The following is a 12325-nucleotide window of genomic DNA, read 5'->3' as shown; positions in this document are numbered from 1 at the left end:
TCGTGCTAAAGATAACTGACTGTATGAAATAATATGTAATTAACTCAAAAACTACCAACCTACTTGGGACAATAATCTCAAAGGACGTTGAGAAGAGTAGAAAACATTAAACTGCCACAATGTGCATGTCTGATTTCATAATGTTTAATCTGTTGAGCTGATGCAAGATTAATGAAAGAAGATGCACCAGCTTTAATTAACTTACAAATCAGTGAATTAAATAAACAAGGAAACCTCTATTTTTCGATAACAAAAAGCTGCTAAAGAAAAATACAATAGTTAAGTTAAATGCAATGCAAAGGATATAAATGGGCATCAGCTCCTGTCCATTTCTAATACAAGCCAGTAATACAAGAAGGAAGGCAAAAGTCCATTTCGACCCAAGACAAATCAAGACTGCATAGATTCAACTTCTTCACCCACACTGGGCACTTCATTAAACATGTACTGGTTCTGATATTCCATAAGATACTGCGTGGATCTCTTCACATCAAGAAACAACCGGTAAACTCTGCTTATGTCATCCATCTCAACCATCTTTCCCTTGCGCTTCAGAGAAACCAGTGCAGCCGATGTGATTAGGTGGATGGCATATCTCAGGGATGTCTCGACCCCAATCTTTGTTAGCAGGAGCTTTGCGTCCTTGGACATCTCAACCTCTTCTTCTTCACACCTGATTTCAATAATCTTGCCAATTTCTTCCTCTGTATATGGCTGAGTAGTTACGATGAGGAGGCGATCTAAGAAATCGGCAGGAATTCCATGAGGTGATCGGTAGTTGGTTCCACGGATTGTAGTGATCCCGCGATTTGTTGCAATGACCAGTATTGGAGCCATCTCATTCTCCAATGCTCGGTTGAGAAAGGAAAAGCACTCAATGTCCAGCATATGAACCTCGTCGATGAACAGGACACCAGGTATGATTTCAGCCTTTCCTTCCTCTTTCCACTCTGAAACCTTCGAATCAATCTGTTCTCTCACTTCAGATCGGATTTCACCAGTGTCGCCAGTGAAAAGTGCAAGAAAACCCTGCGTTCTGAAGTTCATGCCATAGCATGTTATAAAGAGAATGCTTAAGAATAAGCAGAAGAAGAAAATCTAGATAATATTGCGATCAGAGTTGGACGTAAGACTGGCTGGAAGTCCAAGCCTAATTCATACTAATCCACTAAACATTCTGAGAGACCTTTCACAAGTATTGCTAAGAATGTACAAATAGAACACATGATACATTAGGAGTAAAAAAAAAAAAACCACTAGCATATTTATAATCTGCTCAAGCTCATTAGGATCCAAATGTTTTATACTCCCAGAAATTGTTAAGAGTGTAAAGAACTTCAGTTCCATCATAATACTATATGTGCAAGACAGCAGACTTACCAAATGGACAAGAGGAGAGACCTGATACCAAATACATGAGATGGTTTAAGTTGCACAAGGTTAACAAGTTACTAACTTATTTGGACATCATGCCAAGTAAGCTCATAATGACAGACCTATGCTCAAGAAAGGAGCCTTTTGTTGTGTATTATGAAAGTTCTGTTGCTGGGTCTCTATTGCCCTTTCCCTTCTTTAAATTGTCTTGACACCTATAGGGTGGATGTTCCTCAGATAGTTCCATGTGACTAACCTGAACAAGAGTATACTGATAGCATATCCTGGACATGTGAGATATAGCATCTGCTTGTGGATTTAAGAGTTTAACACATCCATCACATGAATTAAGCACCGAGTTTGATGCTAAAGTATCCAGCGGCATTGATTACCTCAAGTAAACTATACCACTCGTGTGTTCATACATATACATATATGCACGTGTGCATGCATGTCTGCATACTTTCGTGTGTGCATCTGCATACGTGTCAATGGTCATGTTTATGTCTGATTTTGCATGTGTTGCTGACAAGGGCCAAGTAACATTGACAGGCTATATAGAATATTAACCATCAGCAACCACTTCCCAACTATCATTATGCTTATATCAAGCTTCTATGTACAGCAAAGCATCTAGACCAATGTATGTAACTTTCTGTACTGTCCAATGAGTTGCATAAATATGCTACTTGCCAACTGGTGTCAGATAATATCATAATGACACCATTGGCACTTTCACATCAAAGTACTTCGACTTCATTTACTAAAAATATGCATATTTTTGCCATTTATATTTGACTCATTGTGTTAATTTGAAAATGATCATAGTAGTGAATCCTTAATTCTTGAACTACAAATACTCTAAAGGCGCACCATTATTTGACATCATTAACCTATTAAGCAATTGATCAAATGTTGAAATGCTCTACCACCAAAAAAATTTCGTTTGTAAAGTGATCAAGGCAAAGTACGGCGGTATTAAACAAAATAAGTGATGCAACATCTTTATTTTAAGTAAATACTCCTACAACATTGCAATTAATAGATATAGCACCATGATAACTACACTAAAAAACAATAATAGGCAAAGTTAGTATTCACACAGGAATGAAATCTCAGGCGGCATGGAAATCACCAGTATTTACCGGTCCAACCAGTGGGTTCAGCCTGATATAAGACATACTGAGCAAATTCGACTGTTACCGACCGGTACAAATTGATAATAGTCAGATTTCGACCGACACCAGCCCTCAAAGGCCAAATTGACAGTTGGGATCTCTTTAGGGCTTATATAAGTCCCTCTGACCGACTCCCTACCTCCTCTCTCACTGTACTCACACTCACACACTTTTTCTCAATCTTTTTCTTGAGTTTAGACTTAAATGTGTATAATCTCACTAATTGGCGTCCAGTGGACACTGATTTGCACAAAGACTCTTCACTGAATATTTTATGCATCATACTCGAAAGGAAATAAAAATATCTACTATTTCCATCTCATTAATTCTAAATAATTATTGAAGCTGCTACAACCTCTGGGACAGTGCAATGGTTTATGTTCCTTGATTAATGGTATTATGCATTTTGGGCAATGGCGGTATTTTATCTGAATTACTGATGTTGGGGCCGAATGTAAGAAATGACATTCACAGTTTTATAGATAAAAATAACTAAATAAGAATAAAGTACAAGTTAGACATTCCTACTTCACAGTACATTTAAGAAAACCTTGAAACAAGCAATTGAACAAAAAATCATATTAATCAAGTTCACAGCTTTTAGGTTATCTACTGCCCTTTTTTGCAGCATTAAACATATAGCTAACAACTCAACAAAAGTGAGATATATTAGCTACTGCAGTGAGTGACAAAATAAAGTGGCTTCGCATGCAGCATGACACAAAATAGCGAACCAACTAAATGCGCTCCCCTCACAACATGAACCACGCTAATTTGTCATATACCTCTGCATCTGAACTTTAGATGAAAAGTTCCAGATTCTAGCTCACTGTAGTTCTAATCAGATCATTTAATCTGAACTTATGAACATGCACTTAACATTAAGCTTCACACCTTTCAATAATTAAATATTAAATAGTACAAATACTAGATATGGAAGAAGCAGAAGTTAAGAATAAAAGAATATCAGTTCAAATGACCCAAACATGCCATCGTCAAGAATAACACTATGACTAAATTTGTTTTCTTATAAAGTGAAGCTAAAATTACAAATTGTACTTCAACACTGGAACAATTTCTAGCTCTAGTATCAACCTGCGGAAGGAACCTCCCCATTAAACTTGCATTATTTCTTTCATATCTCAAGCTCTGAGTGGACTATCTAATTTGGTAATCTTTTTTAATTTTACAATGGTCCTAGTAGGCCCATTGTTCTCAGTAAACATCAAATTCTAGTGAGAAAAAGAACAAGCTTTTTATATCACTAACAATATAAAAGTAAATTAAGGTAAATTCCTATAAGCAAATAAAAAACGCACAAACACCTTAGCAGGAACTCAGTTCATATGTCATCTTTATTTGAGACCCATGGTGAAAATCTTTCTTCACAAAGGAAAAAAGGCAAAACATGAAGTGTATAAAGTTCAGAAAAGGCATTCTCCAGGAATTCAATAATGGCAGCACTCATGGAATCTAAGAAGATGATATTTTACACTAATGCAATATAAAAAACGGAAGCATATTACAAACTAAAATATGGACAGAGAGGGCAATCCTATACCTGCTATTGATGACATCGATCTCATGGAGGGTGACACAATGCACAACCTCCTTCCTCTTTTGCAGCTCTCCTTCTGGGCACCTTACAAACTTTGTGCTTGGGCCAGTGGCATCATAGTCCCTCGAGCGTGTGATTGATCGACCAAGCTTCGTGACCTTTCCAGATGCCCTATCCAGTGATATCACGTCCCCACTCTGAACCTTCTCCCTACCCAGAGCCTCTATCATCTTCCCTCCTAGCTCGTAGACCGTCTCCATATCAGTAGTCTTCAGGGTCAATTTTCCGGTCTTTGAAGAGGACTGGCCAGCAGACGCCCCAGCGCCGGCGGCAGGTCGGTCGATGGAGATCTCGACGACCTCGCCCTCGATGATCTCGGCCTCCTCCTTAATGCGTACGCCAATGGCCTTGCGGAATGCCTGGGTGAGGGCCTCGGTCTTGGACATCTCGAGGGAGAAGATCTCGGAAGCAGAGACGGCGGCGAAGGGGGTCTCGGCGCCGAGGGACTTAGCGAGCCCCATGGCGACGGCGGTCTTCCCGGTGCCGGGCTGACCGGCGAGAAGGATGGCTCGGCCAGCGATCTTGCCTTCCTTGATGAGGCTGAGGATCAGGCCGGCGGCCTTGCGGGCGGCGCACTGGCCCACCATGCCCTCCGACACGGCACGAGCCTCGAGCGCCGCGTCGAGGCCGAGCCCTCGGATGTGGGAGTGCGCCCCGATGCGCTCGATCCGCGTCAGGTCGCGCGCCTCCGATAGCTTCTTAAGCTCCGCCATCGACGACGATCCGGAGAAACAACGATTAGGGTTTTAGCTGCGAGGCGACCGCTTGGCCGAGGGTTTTATGCCTCTTTGGGTTATTTGCATATGAAACTTACCAACTCACATGAAACCGGGCAAGTTCCCTTTTTATATATATAAAAAAAACCCTCAGTTTTTTCCGTTTTTTTTATTTATTAGCGTTTCATTTTCGATTTATTTTCGTAAAACAGTTTTTATTACATAATAATAAAATAAAAATAAAATAAAATTACCCCTCGGCCTCACTGGCCTATTCATTATATCGATGCACCATTAGCTTCCTCGTAGAATTAATAGTTATAAACAATATGAAAGAGGATACAATGTGAGGGCAATGATGATCATAATAATAAAGATAGGTGAAATGAGATCAAAGGAAGATGAGAGGAAAAGCGACGATGACAGGGCGCGATGACAATAATTGATCACAATGACAAAAAGGGAGAAAAGAGAAAATATAAAGATAAGATGAAGGTGATGGATGAGAAGCAAAAACTATGTATGAAGATTGTCGCAACAAAGTCGATGCAACGATTTATAGAGTGAATGCTAGATATAATTTCATCTTTTAGAAACTAACTGTTGTTTTGCGAGAATAAATAAAAAAAGTTAGATAAAAAGTGAAAAGGGTTTTTTAGAGAAATTTATTTCAAAAAACCCCCTATTTTATTTTTTTTATTTTCGAAGGTCTTGAAATATCATACTTACTCCTCTTCTCTAAATTTAATATATTATATGTATCCTTCCAATTAAATATTACATATTTATCCTTTTTAAGCAATCAATATAAACGTGCAACTATCTTGGTTTTGAACAATCTAATCAAACTCAATAAAAAGAAAATCCTATATGTATAAAACCATTCTCATTAAGAAAAAGTATTTAAATTTTCATACAACTAAAATATATCTTATCAATTTCACTAATTATTTTTCGTTTTCAAACTTAAATTTAAAGTAATAATTTAAATACTAAAAACAAAAAAAGAATATGTATCCTCTTAAAAAAATTAAAAATAAAAAATTATTATACTAAAATGACATATATGACGTTCATAATCAGATCTGAGACATATGATTTATGTAATAATATACTAATCAATTTGAATATCTTAATATTTTTTAAAAAAATATTACTATATCATTCTATTGTTAGGAAATCAAAAGGAGCATCAAGATCGATAAAAAATTGATTTGAAAATTTATTACCTCATCTTAATGGAGCTAGCTCTAGATGTGTTTCTTATCTTATTTAGATTAAGTAGCAAAATTTTGAGATAAGATATTGACTCAACATTTTTGTATATACTATATCTTAGTTAAAACAATCCATTGGCTAAATGATAGTTTATCTATCATGGAGTTAGTTGATTTTATCTAAATCGTGCGATACCCTTACGTGTCCATCCGTAAAGATTAACCTCTCCGAAACCTCTCATGGTTTTTTAGGACCTATAAAAGAAAAAAACGGGTTAGAGAAAGCATTTGGGATCCACAAATAAACATTTCAGAAAACACTTCATAATCAATGCAAATTACAAACAAACTTTACAAAACGGTTATACAACAAAGAATCAAAATAATCCATTACATACCGATGAAATTTTGTCACCCCTAATTGCCCAAACATTTAGCTTGGGTTCGAGAGAACACTATACTTGCAACTTGCAACTCGAAGTCAAAATAGATCCATCAGGATGTTCTAAAATGTAGTTTGAGCCCACTGGCTGACTTCCAAAAGTCACCAAGTGGCAAGTGACTGAACATTGCGTAGCTTCAGTTCGAAGGTGCCTGTGAAATCCCTCAGGCTTTCCTTTGTAGCATGAGGAACAGCTCTGAAAAGGATGGATATTAATTATATTGGACTAGTGGTTAGTTTTTTATTAGGTAAGATTTTATATAGTAAAAATATTTATCAGCTAATTTAATTGATAAAACTTCAATTTAATCTCAGACTTTCTTTCTTTTCGAGGTGTAATAAAAGAGAGGATAAGAAAAAAGAAAAGAAAAAGAGAAGATGGCATTATTCGATTAATCAGTTTAACATAAAAGTGAAAGTAATATCAAAAGTATATTTATTTATTTATTTATTTAAGAAAAAAAAATCATTTGTAATTTTTCTACGGAAGGATGTCGTATGAATTAAAATTAATTTGCAATTTAACCTTCATTCCCGAGTTTGGACCAGCCAATGAAGGCTGCAATGAAGATCTCAGCGACCGCAAAGACGACTTCGACCGGATAGGATACCAGAAAGCAATTTGGGAGCTCACCTCGTAGGCCAGAGAAAGCGACGCTTGAACTGCAATCTTCCGTCTGTCCGCAGCAACAACTGCGTTGCCTCCGCCACCCTACTTTAGCCTGAAGCCAAAGGGAGATCGGAGGAGGAGGAGGAGGAGGACGCGGAGGCGGAGGCTATCGCCATGCCGTCTTTGATCTGTCGGTAGATCTGCGAGATCTTCGGCCTCATTCCCATCTCCGCTAAGCAGGCAGTTCCGTCCGATTCGTACCCAATCGGACCGAGTCAAATGCTGGTCCAAGACCGGTCCGGCCCTAAGCCTCCCAAGCCCCTTTCCTCGCCGCTTCCCGCTTCCGACCGTGACCACCATCGCCGCCGCCTCGTGCCTGCCAAAAGCCTCGACTTTTCCACCTGGGCGTCCGACAACCTCTACAAGATCCTTGCTGTCTGCTTCCTCGTCGCCACCGTCGCCGCCATTTTCTTCCTCAGAAGCGCCGGCGACACCGCCGCCCTCCTCTGCTTCGAGAAGACCACCCGTTCCGCTTCGTCCGCCGCTTCCCGGATCATCTATCCCCAAATATCGTGGAACTCCGTTCCCCCGATCCAGCCCCTCAATCCCTCCGCCTCGCCCTATGCCTCCTTCCGCTCCGACCGGTGGATCATCGTCTCCGTGTCCGCCTACCCGACCAGCTCCCTCCGAGCCCTCGCCAGGATCAAGGGCTGGCAGCTCCTCGCCGTGGGCAACTCCGTCACTCCGCCCGACTGGTCCCTCAAAGGCGCCGTCTTCCTCTCCCTGGATCAGCAGGCCAGACTTGGCTTCCGCACCGTTGACTATCTCCCTTACAACTCTCACGTCCGCAAGTCTGTCGGCTACCTCTTCGCCATCCAACACGGCGCCAAAGTGATCTTCGATGCGGATGACCGCGCCGAGGTCCTGGGCGGCGACCTCGGCAAACACTTCGATCTGGACCTTGTGGGCGAGGCTGCTGCTGCCGCCCCCAAGCACCCTATCCTCCTACAGTACAGCCATGCAGAACCCAATCGGACGGTGGTGAACCCTTACGTCCACTTCGGGCAGAGGTCCGTGTGGCCAAGGGGGCTGCCGCTGGAAAATGTCGGCGACGTCGGGCACGAGGAGTTCTACACCGAGGTGTACAGTGGCCGGCAGTTCATCCAGCAGGGCCTCTCCGATGGTCTCCCCGACGTGGATTCCGTTTTCTACTTCACCCGCAAGTCCTCGGACTTTGAGTCGTTCGACATCCGTTTCGACGAGGACGCCCCCAAGCTTGCGCTGCCCCAGGGCCTCATGGTGCCTGTCAACTCGTTCAACACCATCTTCCACGCACAAGCATTCTGGGGCCTCATGCTCCCCGTCTCTGTGAGCTCGATGGCTTCGGATGTGCTCAGGGGCTATTGGGCGCAGAGGATGCTGTGGGAGATCGGCGGATTCGTGGCCGTCTATCCGCCGACCATCCACCGGGTGGACAAGGCACAGTCGTATCCTTTCGCGGAAGAGAAAGACCTCCATGTGAATGTTGGCCGTCTCATCAAGTTTTTGGTATCCTGGAGATCGAGCAAACAAACACTGTTCGAGAGGATTTTGCATTTGAGCTATGTGATGGCAGAGGAAGGATTTTGGACAGAGCAGGATTTACAGTTCACGGCTGCATGGCTACAGGACTTGCACGCCATCGGATACCAGCAGCCAAGGCTGATGTCCTTGGAGTTGGACCGACCTCGAGCAAATATTGGGCATGGAGATACAAGGGAGTTCATTCCCAAGAAGCTACCATCTGTGCACCTTGGGGTTGATGAGGTCGGGACAGTAAACTACGAGATTGGGAACCTTATAAGGTGGAGAAAGCACTTGGGAAACATTGTTCTTATCGTGTATTGCAGTGCGCCTGTGGATCGTACTGCTCTAGAGTGGAGATTGCTCTATGGTAGGATATTCAAAACAGTGATAATTATATCAGAACAGAGCAACCCAGATCTTGTTGTGGAATATGGTCAGTTAGCTGAAGCGTACAAGTGAGTTCTACTTCTACCATACTAATTTTATCTTATTTTTTGTATTAAACATAAAATGTTAAACAGCAACATAGCTAGTTACCTTCATCTTACTAGCACTTTCTCAATTTGAATGAGCAACAATTTTGAGCTCGATGTCTTTTCTTTTTTGGTTTTAAAATTATAGATCATGGCTGCAAATTCCTCCATCCTTTTATGCTTGTCACTTGTTTATGATTTTGTTAGCTAATGTGTCATTCGAATTAGTAGCATCTTTATCATGTTACTAATCAAGACTTCTTAAGAACTTGACATGGATCCACCTCCAACTCTAACATGACAATCCTTCTGGTGAAAATTGTTGCTAATAAGGTATAATGTATAATTTAACTTATAAGTTTACCTTTACAAGTATTCCAACTGTATATTGGTAGTATATGTAGCGTGTAGTCACTCCAATACATTTAGAAATTTCTTAGGCATGTATTGTGACATATGGTATACAATTAGTCTTAAAAACATATTTTGATTAGGTTATTGAGCCAAAAGAAAAACAACTAAAATTTAGGATTTTGATTAGACTTAATCGGCCCAGAACTTGTTCTGTTGGTCAAGAAAAACAACTAAATTTTAGGATTTTTGTACCATGCTGGTCTGGCCATCAATTAGTATTGGTGCTGGTCCGGGATTTTGGTCCTTGCTTGGAGATGACATGCAATTGTAATACTCTTTATAGCATAGGTAAGTCTTCATAAAAATGGCAGATCATTAACCAATGGTTTAAACCAGCTTCATATGATAATTCTAGCCAAGAATAGTTTGTCTTGCAACTTCATAGTGTTCTTCTTAACTATTTTCTTGGAATATCTGATTAGAGCTTCTGTTCTTTTGGTTGGTTTATAAGAATCCTTTATCACTGTGTGACAATCATAGTATGATATCATGGCATCTTATAATTTCCCATGTGCAACTGTGGAATACACTCGGTCATCTTTCTATTCATTTTTACATTACAGAATTATCTTAGGCAATTGGTTTTTGGAAATTCCTATGCCATCAGAATAACCTGGGGCCTTGGTAGTACATAAATACATCAGCAACGCCATAGCATCATACATGTTTTTTTGCACTGAAATGCCCCATTATCTTAGACTTCTGGCAAACTTTTTCTTTGGTATTCTTAACCTTAAACAAGATTACTTGTTGTGATATCTTGAAATAATAATCTATTATGTAAGCCAAAAGTCTGGTCCTGTAAACTTATCTATTGTGGTGCTTGGTTTATATTGATGGTTTTCTTCTTCTCTTGTAAAGTTTTTCCCTTTCTCCTTTCTTTGGTGTCTTGATCCGTACTGTGTGATTATCAAATAGGTACTTGCCCAAGGTGTTTAAAAAATTCCAAGATGCAGAAGGATTTCTCTTCCTTCAAGATGACATGGTTCTTAACTATTGGAACCTGCTTCAAGCTGACAAGACAAAGCTTTGGATAACAAACAAGGTAATGATCTCTTTCCATTTGTTTCCCTTTGTTTGTTATGTTCTCAAGGGATGACATATCAACTGGACTTGCGTATGCTACCTTCAGGTCCCTGAGTCATGGGTATTGGTTTCTACCGAAGGAAATGTCTCAGAATGGCATCTAAATCAAGGAAATTTAGTCAAGAAAATTGTCGACAACTTCCCAGTTCATTTTCAGACAAGTTACAAAGAAAGTACCACTGATGGAAGGCTCGTCATCTGCAGTAGCGAGATATTCTATGTTCCTCAAAGACTCGTTACAGATTTCGTCGATCTTGTGGGAATCGTTGGAGATCTACAAATTCATCACAAAATTGCTGTCCCAATGTTTTTTCTGGCAATGGATGCACTGGAGAATCTCGACTCAAGTGCTCTTGCCACGGTTGTTTACAGAACAAACCTGATGGCTAATGATTCGATCACGAGCTATTATACTGCTCAGGTTCCTGCTGTTTATCCACTGAAGGTGCAGACTGAGAATGATTTCGTAAAACTAGTAAGACTCATGGCTTCAGGTGACCCCCTTTTGCTAGAGCTGGTATGATCTATGGATAAACCATCTGGGGGTGGTTGGAGGATGGCTAAAGAGAACAGTGCTGCTTCTGTATGTTCTTCTTCCCTTTTTCTTTTCTTTTTTCCTTTTTTTTCTTCTGTGTTGTAATTTTAATTTACGGACAACTTACTGCTCCTTTCAGTAACTCAATTTCTGAATCCACGGTGAAGAATCTTGTGGACTACAAGAGAGAGAGAGATATATATATGATGAAACTGCTCGCTTCACATGAACTCCGATAACAATTTAGATCATGTAACGTATTTGGCACCTTCTACAATAACAACTCACTTTTTTTTGCCAGTGCTTTGTAAAATTCCTATCATATTCCTGATGGTGCTTTCTTGACTGAATTGTGTTTCTGTGGTCAACCCCATCTCGGGGGGTAAACTCTGTGGTCAACATGATCAGGATATTTCTAAAAACGTTTAAAACATCAAATATATATATATTTGAAGGTTGACCAGACGATGATTTGATGGTTTCAAACTGAACTGGAATCAGGTTCTGATGACTGAATTCCGAACCGATTGTATAGAGAAAAAAATTAAAACACAAACCCAAGTCCAATTACTTGGGTTTGAATTTTAATGAAATGATTTAATTTTTTTTATTAATTGGAACTGATAATTTTGAAGCCAATGATTGAAACTTCGTATCATATCGGAGTTTCGAGATTCTTTCAGTATGACACTAAGTGGTATATTTCGATATATCGCTATATATAGATCTAGGTTCTCATCTTCTTTCTTACGAGTCTTTCTCTCTCTTGGCTAATACCACCTATAAAGAGTGATGACGATTGAGTTAAGATGGTAACAGGACTAAAACAACACTAATTAATGATACCGTCCAGTAGCAAGTTATCCGCATATCGATATGTTGACGAATCGATATGTACCACCCGATATGGGCAGTATTATTCGAAACTAAAATCTTTATCTGAAACGACTAAAACCAATTTGATTTTGCTTCCAACTTTAGTAGAATCTGAGTGGCCGATTCTGAAACTATGATCAAGTTTATTTGAAAGCAATCAAAAATAGCAACAGATCCAATTAAAGAAAAATGTAGGCTAAACCTTACTTAAACTTGTAAA

General features: G+C 40.0%; 2 protein-coding genes across 3 annotated transcripts; one reads left to right on the top strand and one right to left on the bottom strand.

Annotated features, from left to right (window-relative positions):
* Positions 1-216: 216 nt before the first annotated feature.
* LOC135623465 (uncharacterized) lies at positions 217-4978 on the bottom strand. Its single transcript, XM_065126487.1, has 2 exons — positions 4114-4978; positions 217-1036 (listed from the first exon to the last, which is right to left on the bottom strand). The coding sequence occupies exons 1-2, from the start codon at positions 4881-4883 to the stop codon at positions 391-393; spliced, it is 1416 nt and encodes a 471-aa protein (XP_064982559.1). The 5' UTR covers positions 4884-4978; the 3' UTR covers positions 217-390.
* A 2121-nt stretch (positions 4979-7099) lies between these two features.
* LOC135623415 (probable glycosyltransferase STELLO2) lies at positions 7100-11529 on the top strand. 2 transcript variants are annotated; one of them, XR_010491395.1, is made up of 4 exons: positions 7100-9176; positions 10527-10653; positions 10741-11277; positions 11369-11529. XR_010491395.1 is itself a non-coding variant. In XM_065126384.1 (3 exons), exons 1-3 carry the CDS (start codon positions 7435-7437, stop codon positions 11215-11217), a joined length of 2346 nt encoding a protein of 781 aa, XP_064982456.1. In that variant the 5' UTR covers positions 7100-7434; the 3' UTR covers positions 11218-11529. The 2 variants fall into 2 exon arrangements, 1 of the variants encoding a protein (XP_064982456.1); XM_065126384.1 differs by having other exon boundaries at positions 10741-11529.
* The last annotated feature ends 796 nt before the right edge of the window (positions 11530-12325 follow it).

This window comes from Musa acuminata, chromosome BXJ1-1 (assembly GCF_036884655.1).
Source record: "Musa acuminata AAA Group cultivar baxijiao chromosome BXJ1-1, Cavendish_Baxijiao_AAA, whole genome shotgun sequence".
Taxonomy (NCBI): Eukaryota; Viridiplantae; Streptophyta; class Magnoliopsida; order Zingiberales; family Musaceae; genus Musa; species Musa acuminata.
Note: the sequence above shows the minus strand (reverse complement) of the source record. Positions and strands in the feature narration are given on the sequence as shown.